Source organism: Ranitomeya variabilis, chromosome 1 (assembly GCF_051348905.1).
Source record: "Ranitomeya variabilis isolate aRanVar5 chromosome 1, aRanVar5.hap1, whole genome shotgun sequence".
Lineage (NCBI taxonomy): Eukaryota > Metazoa > Chordata > Amphibia > Anura > Dendrobatidae > Ranitomeya > Ranitomeya variabilis.
Genome location: NC_135232.1, coordinates 874,849,735 through 874,862,282, shown reverse-complemented (window position 1 = coordinate 874,862,282; position 12,548 = coordinate 874,849,735). Strand labels below are relative to the sequence as shown.

At 38.2% G+C, this 12,548-nt stretch overlaps 1 protein-coding gene across 1 annotated transcript in view; it reads right to left on the bottom strand.

Annotated features, from left to right (window-relative positions):
• Positions 1 to 853: 853 nt before the first annotated feature.
• The window catches only part of LOC143788222 (alcohol dehydrogenase 1-like), a 177,957-nt gene continuing 166,262 nt past the window's right edge, over positions 854 to 12,548 (bottom strand). The window contains exon 9 of the mRNA XM_077277730.1: positions 854 to 1,126. Within this exon, the coding sequence (XP_077133845.1) occupies positions 1,102 to 1,126 (25 nt within the window). The 3' untranslated portion in view covers positions 854 to 1,101. The remainder of the gene's footprint in view (positions 1,127 to 12,548) is intronic.

The window sequence follows — 12,548 nt, the reverse complement described above, 5'->3', positions numbered from 1 at the left end:
CCGTTATTATTTGTTGGGGGCGTGTCTTTACTTTGGGGTACCTTTCTCTTGAGGCAAGTGAGGTCTGATTTTCTCTGAAAGGGTTAGTTAGTTCTCCGGCTGGCGCGAGACATCTAGAACCAACGTAGGTACGTTCCCCGGCTGCAATTAGTTGTGGGTTAGGATCAGGTATGCGGTCAGCTCAGTTACCACCTCCCTATGAGCTGGTTTTTTATGTTTGCAGACTTTGCTGAAAACCCTGAGATCCTCTACCATTGGGATCATAACAGGAGAACAAGTTTTGGTGTTATCATTCTTCCGAGGTATGTAAACTTTTGAGCACAACTGTAAGCATGCATCTATGGATAGCTGTCAGTCACTGATAAGACCACCCACTGGACATGATCCAAGAATAAGAAGGGATTTAAAGTAATATTTTCCCACAAAACTAAATATCAACCTGTCAAGCTTCTCATCATTTAACATGATGCTGGCAGATCAGACTGCTTATTCAACCTGACAGGTTCTGTTTAATTAACAGAGGGCATGCCATAACATAAAACCAATGCTCTGGGTGAAGAGATTTTTATGGAACTTTCCAAAAGGTAAGCATGTGTGAACAGGTATGGTGTGTTGCCTAATGTCAGCAACTGGTGAACATGTTTTAACACAGAGAAACATTTTTTATATTCCAGGATGAAGTAAATACAATTTTTAAGTTGTGGGAACCACTTTCGGTTGTTTTACAATATGGATAAAAAATAAAATGTTCTTTGTCTCAGGAAGTATACCGCTGAGACTGACCGCAAACATCAAGTGAGGGGCACAGGCTTTGACATCTGAAGTCAATGTAAATATTGGAACAGTCAGGAATGAAAGGGTTAGTATATGATGTTTAATTATATCTCATGCATGTCACATACAACCTTTTTAAATTTCCAATTTATACAAAAAGTTTAATATAATTACGCTGGAATTCTTTAATTTCTGCAATCATCATTTTCACACATTTCACTCCTATGATCTCAAGAGAGGGTGAGTTACATAATTTCCAACAATCCAATGAATTAATACGTTATTCTTGAATCAACAAAGGGCTTTTCTTCTGTACAATAGATGGTTTCAGAGGTTTAGCACTGTACGTATGCTGTGGACAAAGAAAACAGAAGCCAAGATTACTGCTAATTGTTAAAGCAAAAATAATTCAGGAAAATACATAGTGATAATTACTACTCAGTAAAATATTAGCTATTAGGATCAGTAAATTATAGATCTAACCCATATTTTATAAGATTTTAATAATCTACAGTGAGAAATTTTACAGAAAACAACCAGGTGCAGATATATCATTGGGGTAAACTGTGCAGCCGCACAGGGGCCTAAGAGGTAAGGAGGCCGCTGCTACCTCCAAAATAGGTGGTCCTTCGCATTATCAGCTGGTGGTCTACAAAGGGTCAATATATTGTTCTTGCACAGGGGCTCTCTTCTGTCATTGCCCGTTTTTGAAACAATGGTATTTTCTCAGATTGAAAAGCAGCATGAATTTGTACCTCCTGCCATCGACAATACTGATTTCTTTTGACTTGACCTTTGGCTTCCCCAAACATTCCTTTGCACCATCTATAATTATAACCCTGGCTACAGATATAATAGATAATAATGTGGTTCCTGGTATAGCTACAACCAACACTTTGGCATTACCCTGTGAAGACACTTCATTTAGTATTCAAAGTTAACCAACTAATGCTACATACAAGTACTCATTAATTGCAGTTCAATGATGGATCTATGTCATATTGGTCATGCGGATACTGCCTCTACACATAGTCAAGTTCCTGCTTACTGCAACATCTAAAACAATAAAAAAAATAATAATTACCTTTTTTCCCCATGTTCCTTTTTTATCATGCTATCAAAACACATATAATTGGTACTATCACTTTCATAATGATCTCATCTATAAAAAAATAATGTCATTTAACCCATACAGTGTATGCTATTAAGGAAACAAAAATACAAAATTGCTCTTTTGTTTTAGTTTCCCCAAAATGGAATAATTAGTTAACAAAAATGACATTTGTCCCAAAATGGTGCCAGTGAAATTGCCATCTCAACAAGTTACAGCTCAGAATATGGCTGTACAAACACAAATTATTTATATTTTTGAAGGGATTTTATTATGCAAAAGTGGCAAACAAAATAGATACAGTCAAGTGCTGCCACCCTTGAAATTGTTTCAGAAAATTAAGTAATTGGTCGGCGTCACACTAGAGAGAAATACGGAAAAGGGAGAGATGCAAAAACAACGCATTGCACAAGGACCAATGTTTCTCTATGGGGCAGCTTCCATCAGCCGTATATTTCTCGGCCGTATTTTACGGGCTGAGAAAATCGCAGCATGCTGCGACTGTTAGCATATTCCTCCAAAAGTACGTCAAAGAAAGCCTATGGTGGCAAGAAAAATATGCATTAATACGCACCGGTGTCCTATAGAAAAGCCGGTAATCAATTGCGGTGTACAGTAAAATCACACTGACAGGTTAGAATAGAATAGATAAAATAAATATCTACACATAGAATAGATATATATATATATATATATATATATATATATATATATATATATATATATATATATATATTAAATACAGAGCTAGATAGCATAAAGGCTGGTAATTCAATTCTTACCAAACCCGACAGGATAAAAGACATGGTTTACATACAGTAAACCATTTCATATCCGTTATATTTTACATATTCCTCACTAATAATGTTAGTAGTGTTTGTGTGCAAAATCTGGGAGCTCTAGGTGTTAAAATAAAGGGTTAAATCCGGCGCAATTTTCTACGCCAGAGTGGGAAAGCCAGTGACCGAGGGCAAATATTAATAGCCTAGAGAGGGACCATGGTTATTGGCCCCCCCCGGCTAAAAACATCTGCCCACAGCCACCCCAGAAAAGGCACATCTGTAAGATGCGCCTATTCTGGCACTTAGCCACTCTCTTCCCACTCCCCTGTAGCGGTGGGATATGGGGTAATAAGGAGTTAATATCACCTTGCTATTGTAAGGTGACATTAAGCCTGGTTAATAATGGAGAGATGTCAATAAGACACCTATCCATTATTAATCAAATATTAGTAAAGGGTTAAAAATACACACACACATTAAGAATAAAGTATTTTAATGAAATGGATAAACGCATGGGGTTTTAACACTAGTTTTCCAGAAAAAAAGGAAAAATAAAAACGCAACAATATCCCATACCTGTCCGCTGTACAGTAATATCCCACGATGTAAATCCATCTGAAGGGGTTAAATACAGTTACAACCAGAAGCCTGCTAATGCAGCTGCTCCCCGCTGTAAGAGACTGGGGAATGAATGAAATGAATGAAACGTAGCTTTGGGGACATGTCTGTACGGCGTATAGGTATGGGATATTGTTGCTTTTTTATTTTCCTTTTTTTTTCAGGAGAACGAGTGTCTTCAGTTTCTATTGAGCATACAATAAAGATAATAAAACCCTATGTGTTTATATAGTCTCTTGTCTTTGCTCCCACTATATATTGAATCATTACATGATTGGCACCCATGGATCCTACACTGCTTCAAAAATATGAATAATTATACCTATCATATGAATAAATTTGCCTCCATTTTTAATAAACTGCAAAACAATGTAGCTGGGACCTCAGATAATTCTTAGAAAGCAGTTGGAAAATAAAAAATCAAATGAGATTAAACTATGGTGGGACTCTACATCCCTCAAATCATATATTTCCAAAAATCATTCCCAGACGTTTATGGATTCATAAAAATTGCATGTTTTTATTTACAGATACTTTTCTGCGTTACCGAAAGCTTATACTTTCCTCTTGTTCCATTAAACTTATGGAACTCCTAGTTAAGCATGAAGAAAATGAACATACTAATATTAAAGATGACATCATTAAAATCCAGTCCTCTCTTAAATCTTATACTCATACAGAGGAATTTACTTGCTTAAAAACTTACAGGCATTGGAAGACTATCTCTAGTCTGAAAAAAGACAAAATTTGAAAGAGACACCAGAGACTATGAGCTTAATGAAGTATATACATGGAAAAGTAACAAATCTTGTAAGTCTATCCTGAAAAATAAACGCTATCAGAGACGTCACAGTAACAACTAGGGACAGAAAGTCAGCTTTTCCAATTTACATCTGTCTGCAACATCCTCCAACTCATATGTTTCATTGGAAGATCTATTTGATGCATCGGCTGGGCCCAGTAAGAGATTTTACCTTCCATAATCGGTTACCGGGTTCATCTCATACGGTGTCTGGTGCCTCACAGCGCCCATGCTGCAAGACTGAGTCCACATGACTCCATACCGCACCGCCCAACCAGCACAAACCCACAGCAACAAGGGCTGCCACACAGCACCCACACCAAATGTAAGGAGCATTAAAACTCACCTTCCTCAAGCTCTCAAGTGAGAGCAGAAATGGGTTAGACCCCTTTCTTTGCAGTCTCCTAATTAAAATCACCTGCCCTCCTATGTCGTTTTTTTCCACTCTGTTAGGGCGATAGGGACCCACTACAAGGTTTGCCGTGACATTACAGTGGGCTTCCAATAGTGTGATCAGAATGTTAAACTAAGAAGCTCATGTTCAGTTGTATATATTTTTGCCTAGTGGCATTAGATCAATTTATGATTTTTGGAGGTGCTGTCCATTCTCTTTTTCAGCATGTACATGGGTGGTATTGGCATGAAACTGTCTGAAAACCTTTTTGTTAACCATCCTATAGTACCCATATATCATGCCCTTCCAAAAATTCATAAGAATGCTCCTGTTCCCCTTTCAGACCCATTATTGCAGGGATTTGAGCATTAGGAGAAAAATAGGGGAATGAGTGGACATGTATCTTCAACCTTTAGTTAGCACATTACCTGGTTTCATCAGGGATACTAAAATGCTCATTATAACATTAGACAAATATCCTTGGGATGCGTCTTTCAAGTGTCTCGGTTGCGAAATCATCAACCTCAATTCCTCTATCCCACATGATTTCCCTATATCCAGTTTAAAAAATGTTCTTAAAAGGTTCCGTACATATAAGAGGGAGATACAAGATTTTTACATTTGTCAGTTTCTTTTTTGTTGTTACATAACTATCCTTTGCTACAAACTTTCCTTTGCAGGCTATTTTTTCCTACAAACAAAGAGAGTTAGCATGGGAGGCAAATTTTCCCCCTCCTTTGCTAACTTGGTGGTTGCTGTTTGAGAGGATTTTTTTTGTTTTCTCCCAATACTGTTTTTCTTAAAAATATTGAATTTTATGGTCGCTATATTCATGACCTGATCATAATATGGAAAGGTTCGGAATTGGAAGCTATGAACTTTATTGTCCTATATCAATGTTAATAACTTTAATCTCAGGTTCACACATTGCCTTATCAATACTTCTATTAGCTACCTGGATGTCAATCTATCTTGTGACATTAATATAGACAAAATCTTCATACTTCCCTATAAAAAAAACAGTGGACAGTAATTCCATTCTAGAGACGAGTTCTTGCCATCCCTCACATGTCATTAAAAACATTCCTGTAGGGGAGCTCATTAGAACAAAGAGAAATTGCTCCTCTATAGATCATTATACTAAGGAGGCTTATAAGGTTACTAATACACTTACACACATGGTCAAAATTGTTGGTATTCCTCGTTTAATGACAGAAAAACCCACAATGGTCATAGAAATAACTTGAATCTGACAAAAGTAATAATAACTAAAAAATCTATGAAAATGAACAAATGAAAGTGAGACATTGCTTTTCAACCATGCTTCCGCAGAATTTTTTTAAAAAATAAACCTCATGAAATAGGCCTGGACAGAAATGATGGTACCCCTGAAAATAATGTGACAAAAGGGACATGTTAAATCAAGGTGTGTCCACAAACTATCATCACAGGTGTCTACAATCTTGGAATCAGTGAGTGGGCCTGTATATAGGGCTACAGATACTCACTGTGCTGTTTGGTGACATGATGTGTATCACACTCAACATGGACCAGAGGAAGCGAAGGAAAGAGTTGTCTCAGGAGATTAGAAAGAAAATTATAGACAAATATGTTAAAGGTAAAAGTTATAAGACCATCTCCAAGCAACTTGATTTTCCTGTGACTACAGTTGCACATATTATTCAGAAATTTAAGATCCATGGGACTGTAGCCATCCTCTCTGGACGTGGCCACAGGAGGAAAATTGATGACAAATCAAAGAGATGGATAATACAAACGGTAACAAAAGAGCCCAAAAAACTTCTAAACAGATTAAAAGTGAACTTCAAGCTCAAGGAACATCAGTGTCAGATCGCATCATCCATCATTGTATGAGTCAAAATGGATTTCATGGGAGATGCCAAGGAGGATATCATTGTTGAAAAAAATAATAAAAAAACTAGACTGGAATTTGCCAAACTACGTTTTTACAAGCCACAATGCTTCTGGGAGAATGTCCTATGGACAGTGAGACAAAAGTTTAACTTTTTGGCAAGGCACAATAGCTCTATGTTCACAGATGGAAAAATGAAGCATATCAAGAAAAGAACACTGTCCCTACTGTGAGACATGGAGGAGGCTCTGTTATGTTCTGGGACTGCTTTGCTGCATCTTGCACAGGGTGTCTACAATCTGTGCAGGGTACAATGAAATCTCAAGACCATCAAGGGATTCTAGAGAGAAATGTGCTTCTCAGTGTCCGAAAGCTTGGTCTCAGTCACAGGTCATGGGTATTACAACAGGATAATGACCCTAAACTCACAGCTAAAAACACCCAAGAATGGCAAAGAGGAAAAATTTGGACTATTCTGAAGTGGCCTTCTATGAGCCCTGACCTAAATCCTATTGAGCATCTTTGGAAAGAGATGAAACATGCTGTCTGGAAAAGGCAACCTTCAAACACGAGACAACTGGAGCAGTTTTCTCTTGAGGAGTGGGCCAAAATACCTGTTGAGAGGTGCAGAAGTCTCATTGACAGTTACAGGAATCGTTTGTTTGCAGTGATTGCCTCAAAAGGTCATGCAACAAAATATTGGCCTATTTCATGAGTATTATTTTTTTTTTAATTCTGTGGAAGCATGGCTGATAAGTAATGTCTGACTTTCATTTGTTCATTTTTATAGATTTTTTTTATTTATTATTACTTTTGTTAGATTCAATTATTTCTGAGACCATTGTGGGTTTTTCTGTCATTAAATGAAGGGTACCAACAATTTTGACCACATGTGTAGTTCCAGGGGATACGTGAATTGCATGTTAAATAGAGCTAATACCATAGCTAATAATATTGGCAGGCAGAAAGTTTATTATTGGATTGCCCCCAAAAATAGAAATTCGAATTCTTCTATTATTTTCTCTATGCAGTATAGCCCACAATACTCAGAGATCACCAATATTATTCAGTACTGAATGAAGACAGAAAGTTTTGAGAAGTCCTTAATAAATCTGAGATCAGATTCATTGTAAAAAAAATGCATCCATGTTAGATAACATACTTTCAACTTCCTATTTCTCAGCTAACCAACAAGTGACGCATTCAACATGGCTTTCCCTAAAAGGATTTTACAAATGCGTGCAAATGTAAATTTGTATTTAGATGTAAATCTAATACTACAAATAAAGAATTTATAGTAAAAAATTTCATCAGATGTAATAAAACAGGAATTATTATCTTCTTGAATGTGAAGAGTGTAATATACAAAATACTGGTTGCTCTACCAGAGCACTTAAGAAACGGAAAAGGAGGTAGCTGTCTGATGCAGTTAATACTACTGCGGTTAGCATTTCAGCAGTCTCCAAACATTTTCCCAAATACTCCATGGAAAGATTAATTCCTTTAAATTTTGTTTCATTGAAAAAATTTCTAAACCTAAAAGAGGAGGAGATTTCAAAATCTTGTTGGATTTTTAAACTTCTGACCAGGGTTCTTTATGGTATGAATTCTAGACAGGATTTCATTTTGCAATACAATTAACAGTCTATTTGTTGTAGCTATTTCCTTACCTGTTGTCTGTCTTTTTGATGCGTTTTATAGAAGTATAATTTTTTTTTTCTGTTTGCAAGTTTTAATTTGCTCTCTATGATACACACCATTATTAAGGTTCTTTGCTAAAACGCGTTGGTTTCAATTAATGCCACTCCCTAGGTGGCCAGCTTTTATATCTTTTATGTTGGCACAATAAAAACATTTTTTTCTCCATCAAGAAAAAGTAATTATTCTTTGGATGTTTGCCTCTGGAGATCTTTCCTTCTTCTCTTCAGCCACTTACCACATCCTAGACTGGGTCGACAACGTGCTGCTTAGTTTGACTTTACAAAGTGCATCTGGATGCTGTGAGCTGACTTCCCTTCTCCCCTCCCTCCTTGTTTAACATTATTTATATGTACCAGAATTCCTCTTTCTCTCAATCAAACACTAATTGACATTAAACAATACAATCTCTCACCAGCTTAAGCAACACATGAGACAGAATGTGGCATAATCATGTTATACAGAGACACTAGTCCAGTACTTATGGCCACTCATCTCTTATTTTTTTCTGTATTTTCTATTTATCTTTCCCCTCTCAGAGCCTCACAGGGTCAGTCAGGGTCAGTTGACGTCTGAGCGGTGGTGCCACTGCACAGGTGAAGGGTGCCTACCTCCGCAGCAAGGCAGGGATGAGGCAGATTGTTTGTAAGGTAATTTTGGTTTCCTTTCTGTTTGGTTTGACTAATCTAATAGGAGGTGATGTGCAAAATGCAACACTAAATGAGATATACAAAAAGGGATCTGCTACCTTGGATCTAATCCTTATAAACAGGGATGAAATGGTTAAGGAGGTAAGAGTGGCTGGGACCCTAGGAGGTAGTGACCATGCTATTTTAGAATTTTGGATAACTAGAGGAGGAAGACCTGTGAAGAATCAGACCTCAAGGTTAGATTTCAGAAAGGCAGATTTTAAGGGACTCAGAAAGAGAATCGGAGGGATCCAATGGCTGGATATCCTTAAGGACAAAAATGTCCAGGAAGGATGGGAAATTCCAAAAAGAGGGAAGAATACAAAGCATTTAAGAAAACTAGGATGGATGAACACAGAACTTAAACACATGCTAAAGAGGAAGAAAGAAATGTTTATCAAATGGAAAGAGGGAGGCATATCTAAAGAAGAATATAATGCTGTCTGCAGAACCTGCAGGGCAAGAATCAGATTATCTAAAGCTGACAATGAATTAAAGCTTGCAAGAGATGTCAAAAGCAATAAAAAAGGATTTGGGGGATATGTCAAAAGTAAAATAAAAGTCAAAGATGCTATGGGATTTTTACAGGATGAAAATGATGAAATGGTAGGAAAGGATGTTGAGAAGGCCGACTTTTAAATTGCTATTTTGCATCTGCTTTCTCTCAGAAAGGAATTGTAACATCAACTGATCTTTTGAATGAATAAAAGAATCCAGGATATCTATAAATAGAAAGATAGTGAGGAAACATTTAGCTAACATAAATGAATTCAAGTCTCCAGGTCCAGATGAATTATACCCCAGAGTACTGAAGGAGATGGCAGAAGACATTTTTGAACCACTCTCCATAATCTTTGAAAATTCTTGGATTACAGGAGAAGTCCCAGAAGACTGGAAAAGAGTAAATGTTGATCCTATCTTCAAAACGGGGAAGGTGGACCCAGGGAACTATAGGCTGGTGAGTCTGACTTCTATACCAGGAAAGATCTTTGAACAAATTATTAAACAACATGTATGTAAGTACCTGGATAAGAATGAAGTGATTAACCAGATTTAGCATGGGTTTGTAACTAATAAGTCATGTCAGACTAACTTAATTTCCTTCTATGACAGAATCACTGACTGGTTAGATAAGGGAAATGCTGTAGATATAGTATATCTTGACTTCAGCAAAGCATTTGACAAAGTATCTCACACCATCCTTATTGAAAAAATGACTAAGTATGGAATGGACAAGGCAACTGTTAGGTGGATTCGTAACTGGCTTAGTGATCGGACCCAAAGAGTGGTCGTAAATGGCTGTTGTGAACTCTATTTTTGGGCTCCCTCTAGTGGTCACAAGCGGTACTGTGTAGTGTTGTCTTTCTGCAGGTTGACTTCATCAGCTGGTTCGTTATCCTTGGTTGGTTTCCTATTTAGCTCACCTGGATACTCAGTTCCTTGCCTGCTATCAATGTATTCAGTGCTCTTCAGATTCCTTGTGACTACCTTGCTCCCAGTCTCTCCAAGGCAAGCTAAGTTCTTGTTTGTTCATTTTCTGATTATCAGCGTTCATCATGTTTTTTTGTCCAGCTTGCTAAAATATGATTTCTTGCTTGCTGGTTGCTCTAGGGGACTGAGTTTCTCCCCCCACACCGTTAGTTGGTGCGGGGGTTCTTGAAATCTCAGTGTGGATATTTTGTAAGGGGTTTTTACTGATCGCATAGACCCCTTTTGTATTTTCTGCTATCTATTAGTGGGCCTCTTTTGCTGAATTTGCTTTCACCTCTATGTATGTGCCTTCCTCTTACCTCACCGTTATTATCTGTTGGGGGCTTCTATATCTTTGGGGATTATTTCTCTGGAGGCAAGAGAGGTCTTTCTTTCTCTCTAGGGGTAGTTAGTTCCTCAGGCTGGCTCGAGACGTCTAGGATTTTAGGCACGTTCACCGGCTACCTCTAGTGTGTTTGGATAGGTTCAGTTTTGCGGTCAGTCCAGTTTTCCACCTCCCTAGAGCTTGTCCTATGTTTAGTCACCTTGCTGGAGTAATTTGTGATCCTCAACCACTAAGGATCATAACAAATGGCTGCACATCCAATTGGAAGAATGCCTCAAGTAGGGTACAACAGGGTTCTGTCCTAGGCCCTGTATTGTTCAACATCTTTATCAATGATTTAGATGAAGGAATTGAGGGTACACTGATTAAACTTCCTGATGACACAAAGCTAGGAGGCATAGCTAATGCTAGAGAAGAGAGAGAGAGGATTCAAATAGATATAAATAAACTGGAACTGTTGGCAGCAACTAACAGAATGGTTTTTAACAAGGACATCTACATCTGGGCAACAAAAATGAAAAAAGCATATACAGAATGGGAAGAATAGGGCTAAGCAACAGCACATGTGAAAAAGACTTGGGTATACTAATATACCCTGTGTCCAGTTTTGGGCACCACATTTTAACCCCTTAATCCCATCTGACGTACTATCCCATCAAGGTGACCTGGGACTTAATTCCCAGTGACGGGATAGTACGTCATATGCGATCGGCCGCGCTCACGGGGGGAGCGCGGCCGATCGCGGCCGGGTGTCAGCTGCCTATCGCAGCTGACATCCGGCACTATGTGCCAGGAGCGGTCACGGACCGCCTCCGGCACATTAACCCCTGGCACACCGCGATCAAACATGATCGCAGTGTACCGGCGGTATAGGGAAGCATCGCGCAGGGAGGGGGCTCCCTGCGGGCTTCCCTGAGACCCCCGGAGCAACGCGATGTGATCGCGTTGCTCTGAGGGTCTCCTACCTCCTTCCTCGCTGCAGGTCCCGGATCCAAGATGGCCGCGGCATCCGGGTCCTGCAGGGAGGGAGGTGGCTTACCGAGTGCCTGCTCAGTGCAGACGCTGGTAAGCCTTCAGCCCTGTCAGTGAGATCGGTAATGTGTGTGCACACTATCAGATCTAACACTATCAGATCATCGATCTGTGATGTCCCCCCCTGGGACAAAGTAAAAAAGTAAAAAAAAAATGTTTCCACATGTGTAAAACAAACAACAACAAAAAATTCCTAAATAAATAATAATAAAAAAAAATATTATTTCCATAAATACATTTCTTTATCTAAATAAAAAAAACAAAACAATAAAAGTACACATATTTAGTATCGCCGCGTCCGTAACGACCCAACCTATAAAACTGCCCCACTAGTTAACCCCTTCAGTAAACACCGTAAGAAAAAAAAAAACGAGGCAAAAAACAACACTTTATTACCATACTGCTGAACACAAAGTGGAATAACACGCGATCAAAAAGACGGATATAAATAACCATGGTAACCTCTGAAAACGTCATCTTGTACCGCAAAAAATGAGCCACCATACAGCATCATCAGCAAAAAAATAAAAAAGTTATAGTCCTGAGAATAAAGCGATACCAAAATAATTATTTTTTCTATAAAATAGTTTTTATCGTATAAAAGCGCCAAAACATAAAAAAATGATATAAATGAGGTATCGCTGTAATCGTACTGACCCGTCGAATAAAACTGCTTTATCAATTTTACCAAACGCAGAACGGTATAAACGCCACCCCCAAAAGAAATTCATGAATAGCTGGTTTTTGGTCATTCTGCCTCATAAAAATCGGAATAAAAAGTGATCAAAAGCGGTCACGTGTCCGAAAATGTGACCAATAAAAACATCAACTTGTCCCGCAAAAAACAAGACCTTACATGACTCTGTGGACCAAAATGTGGAAAAATTATAGGTCTCAAAATGTGGAGACGCAAAAACTTTTTTGCTATAAAAAGCGTCTTTTAGTGTGTGACAGCTGCC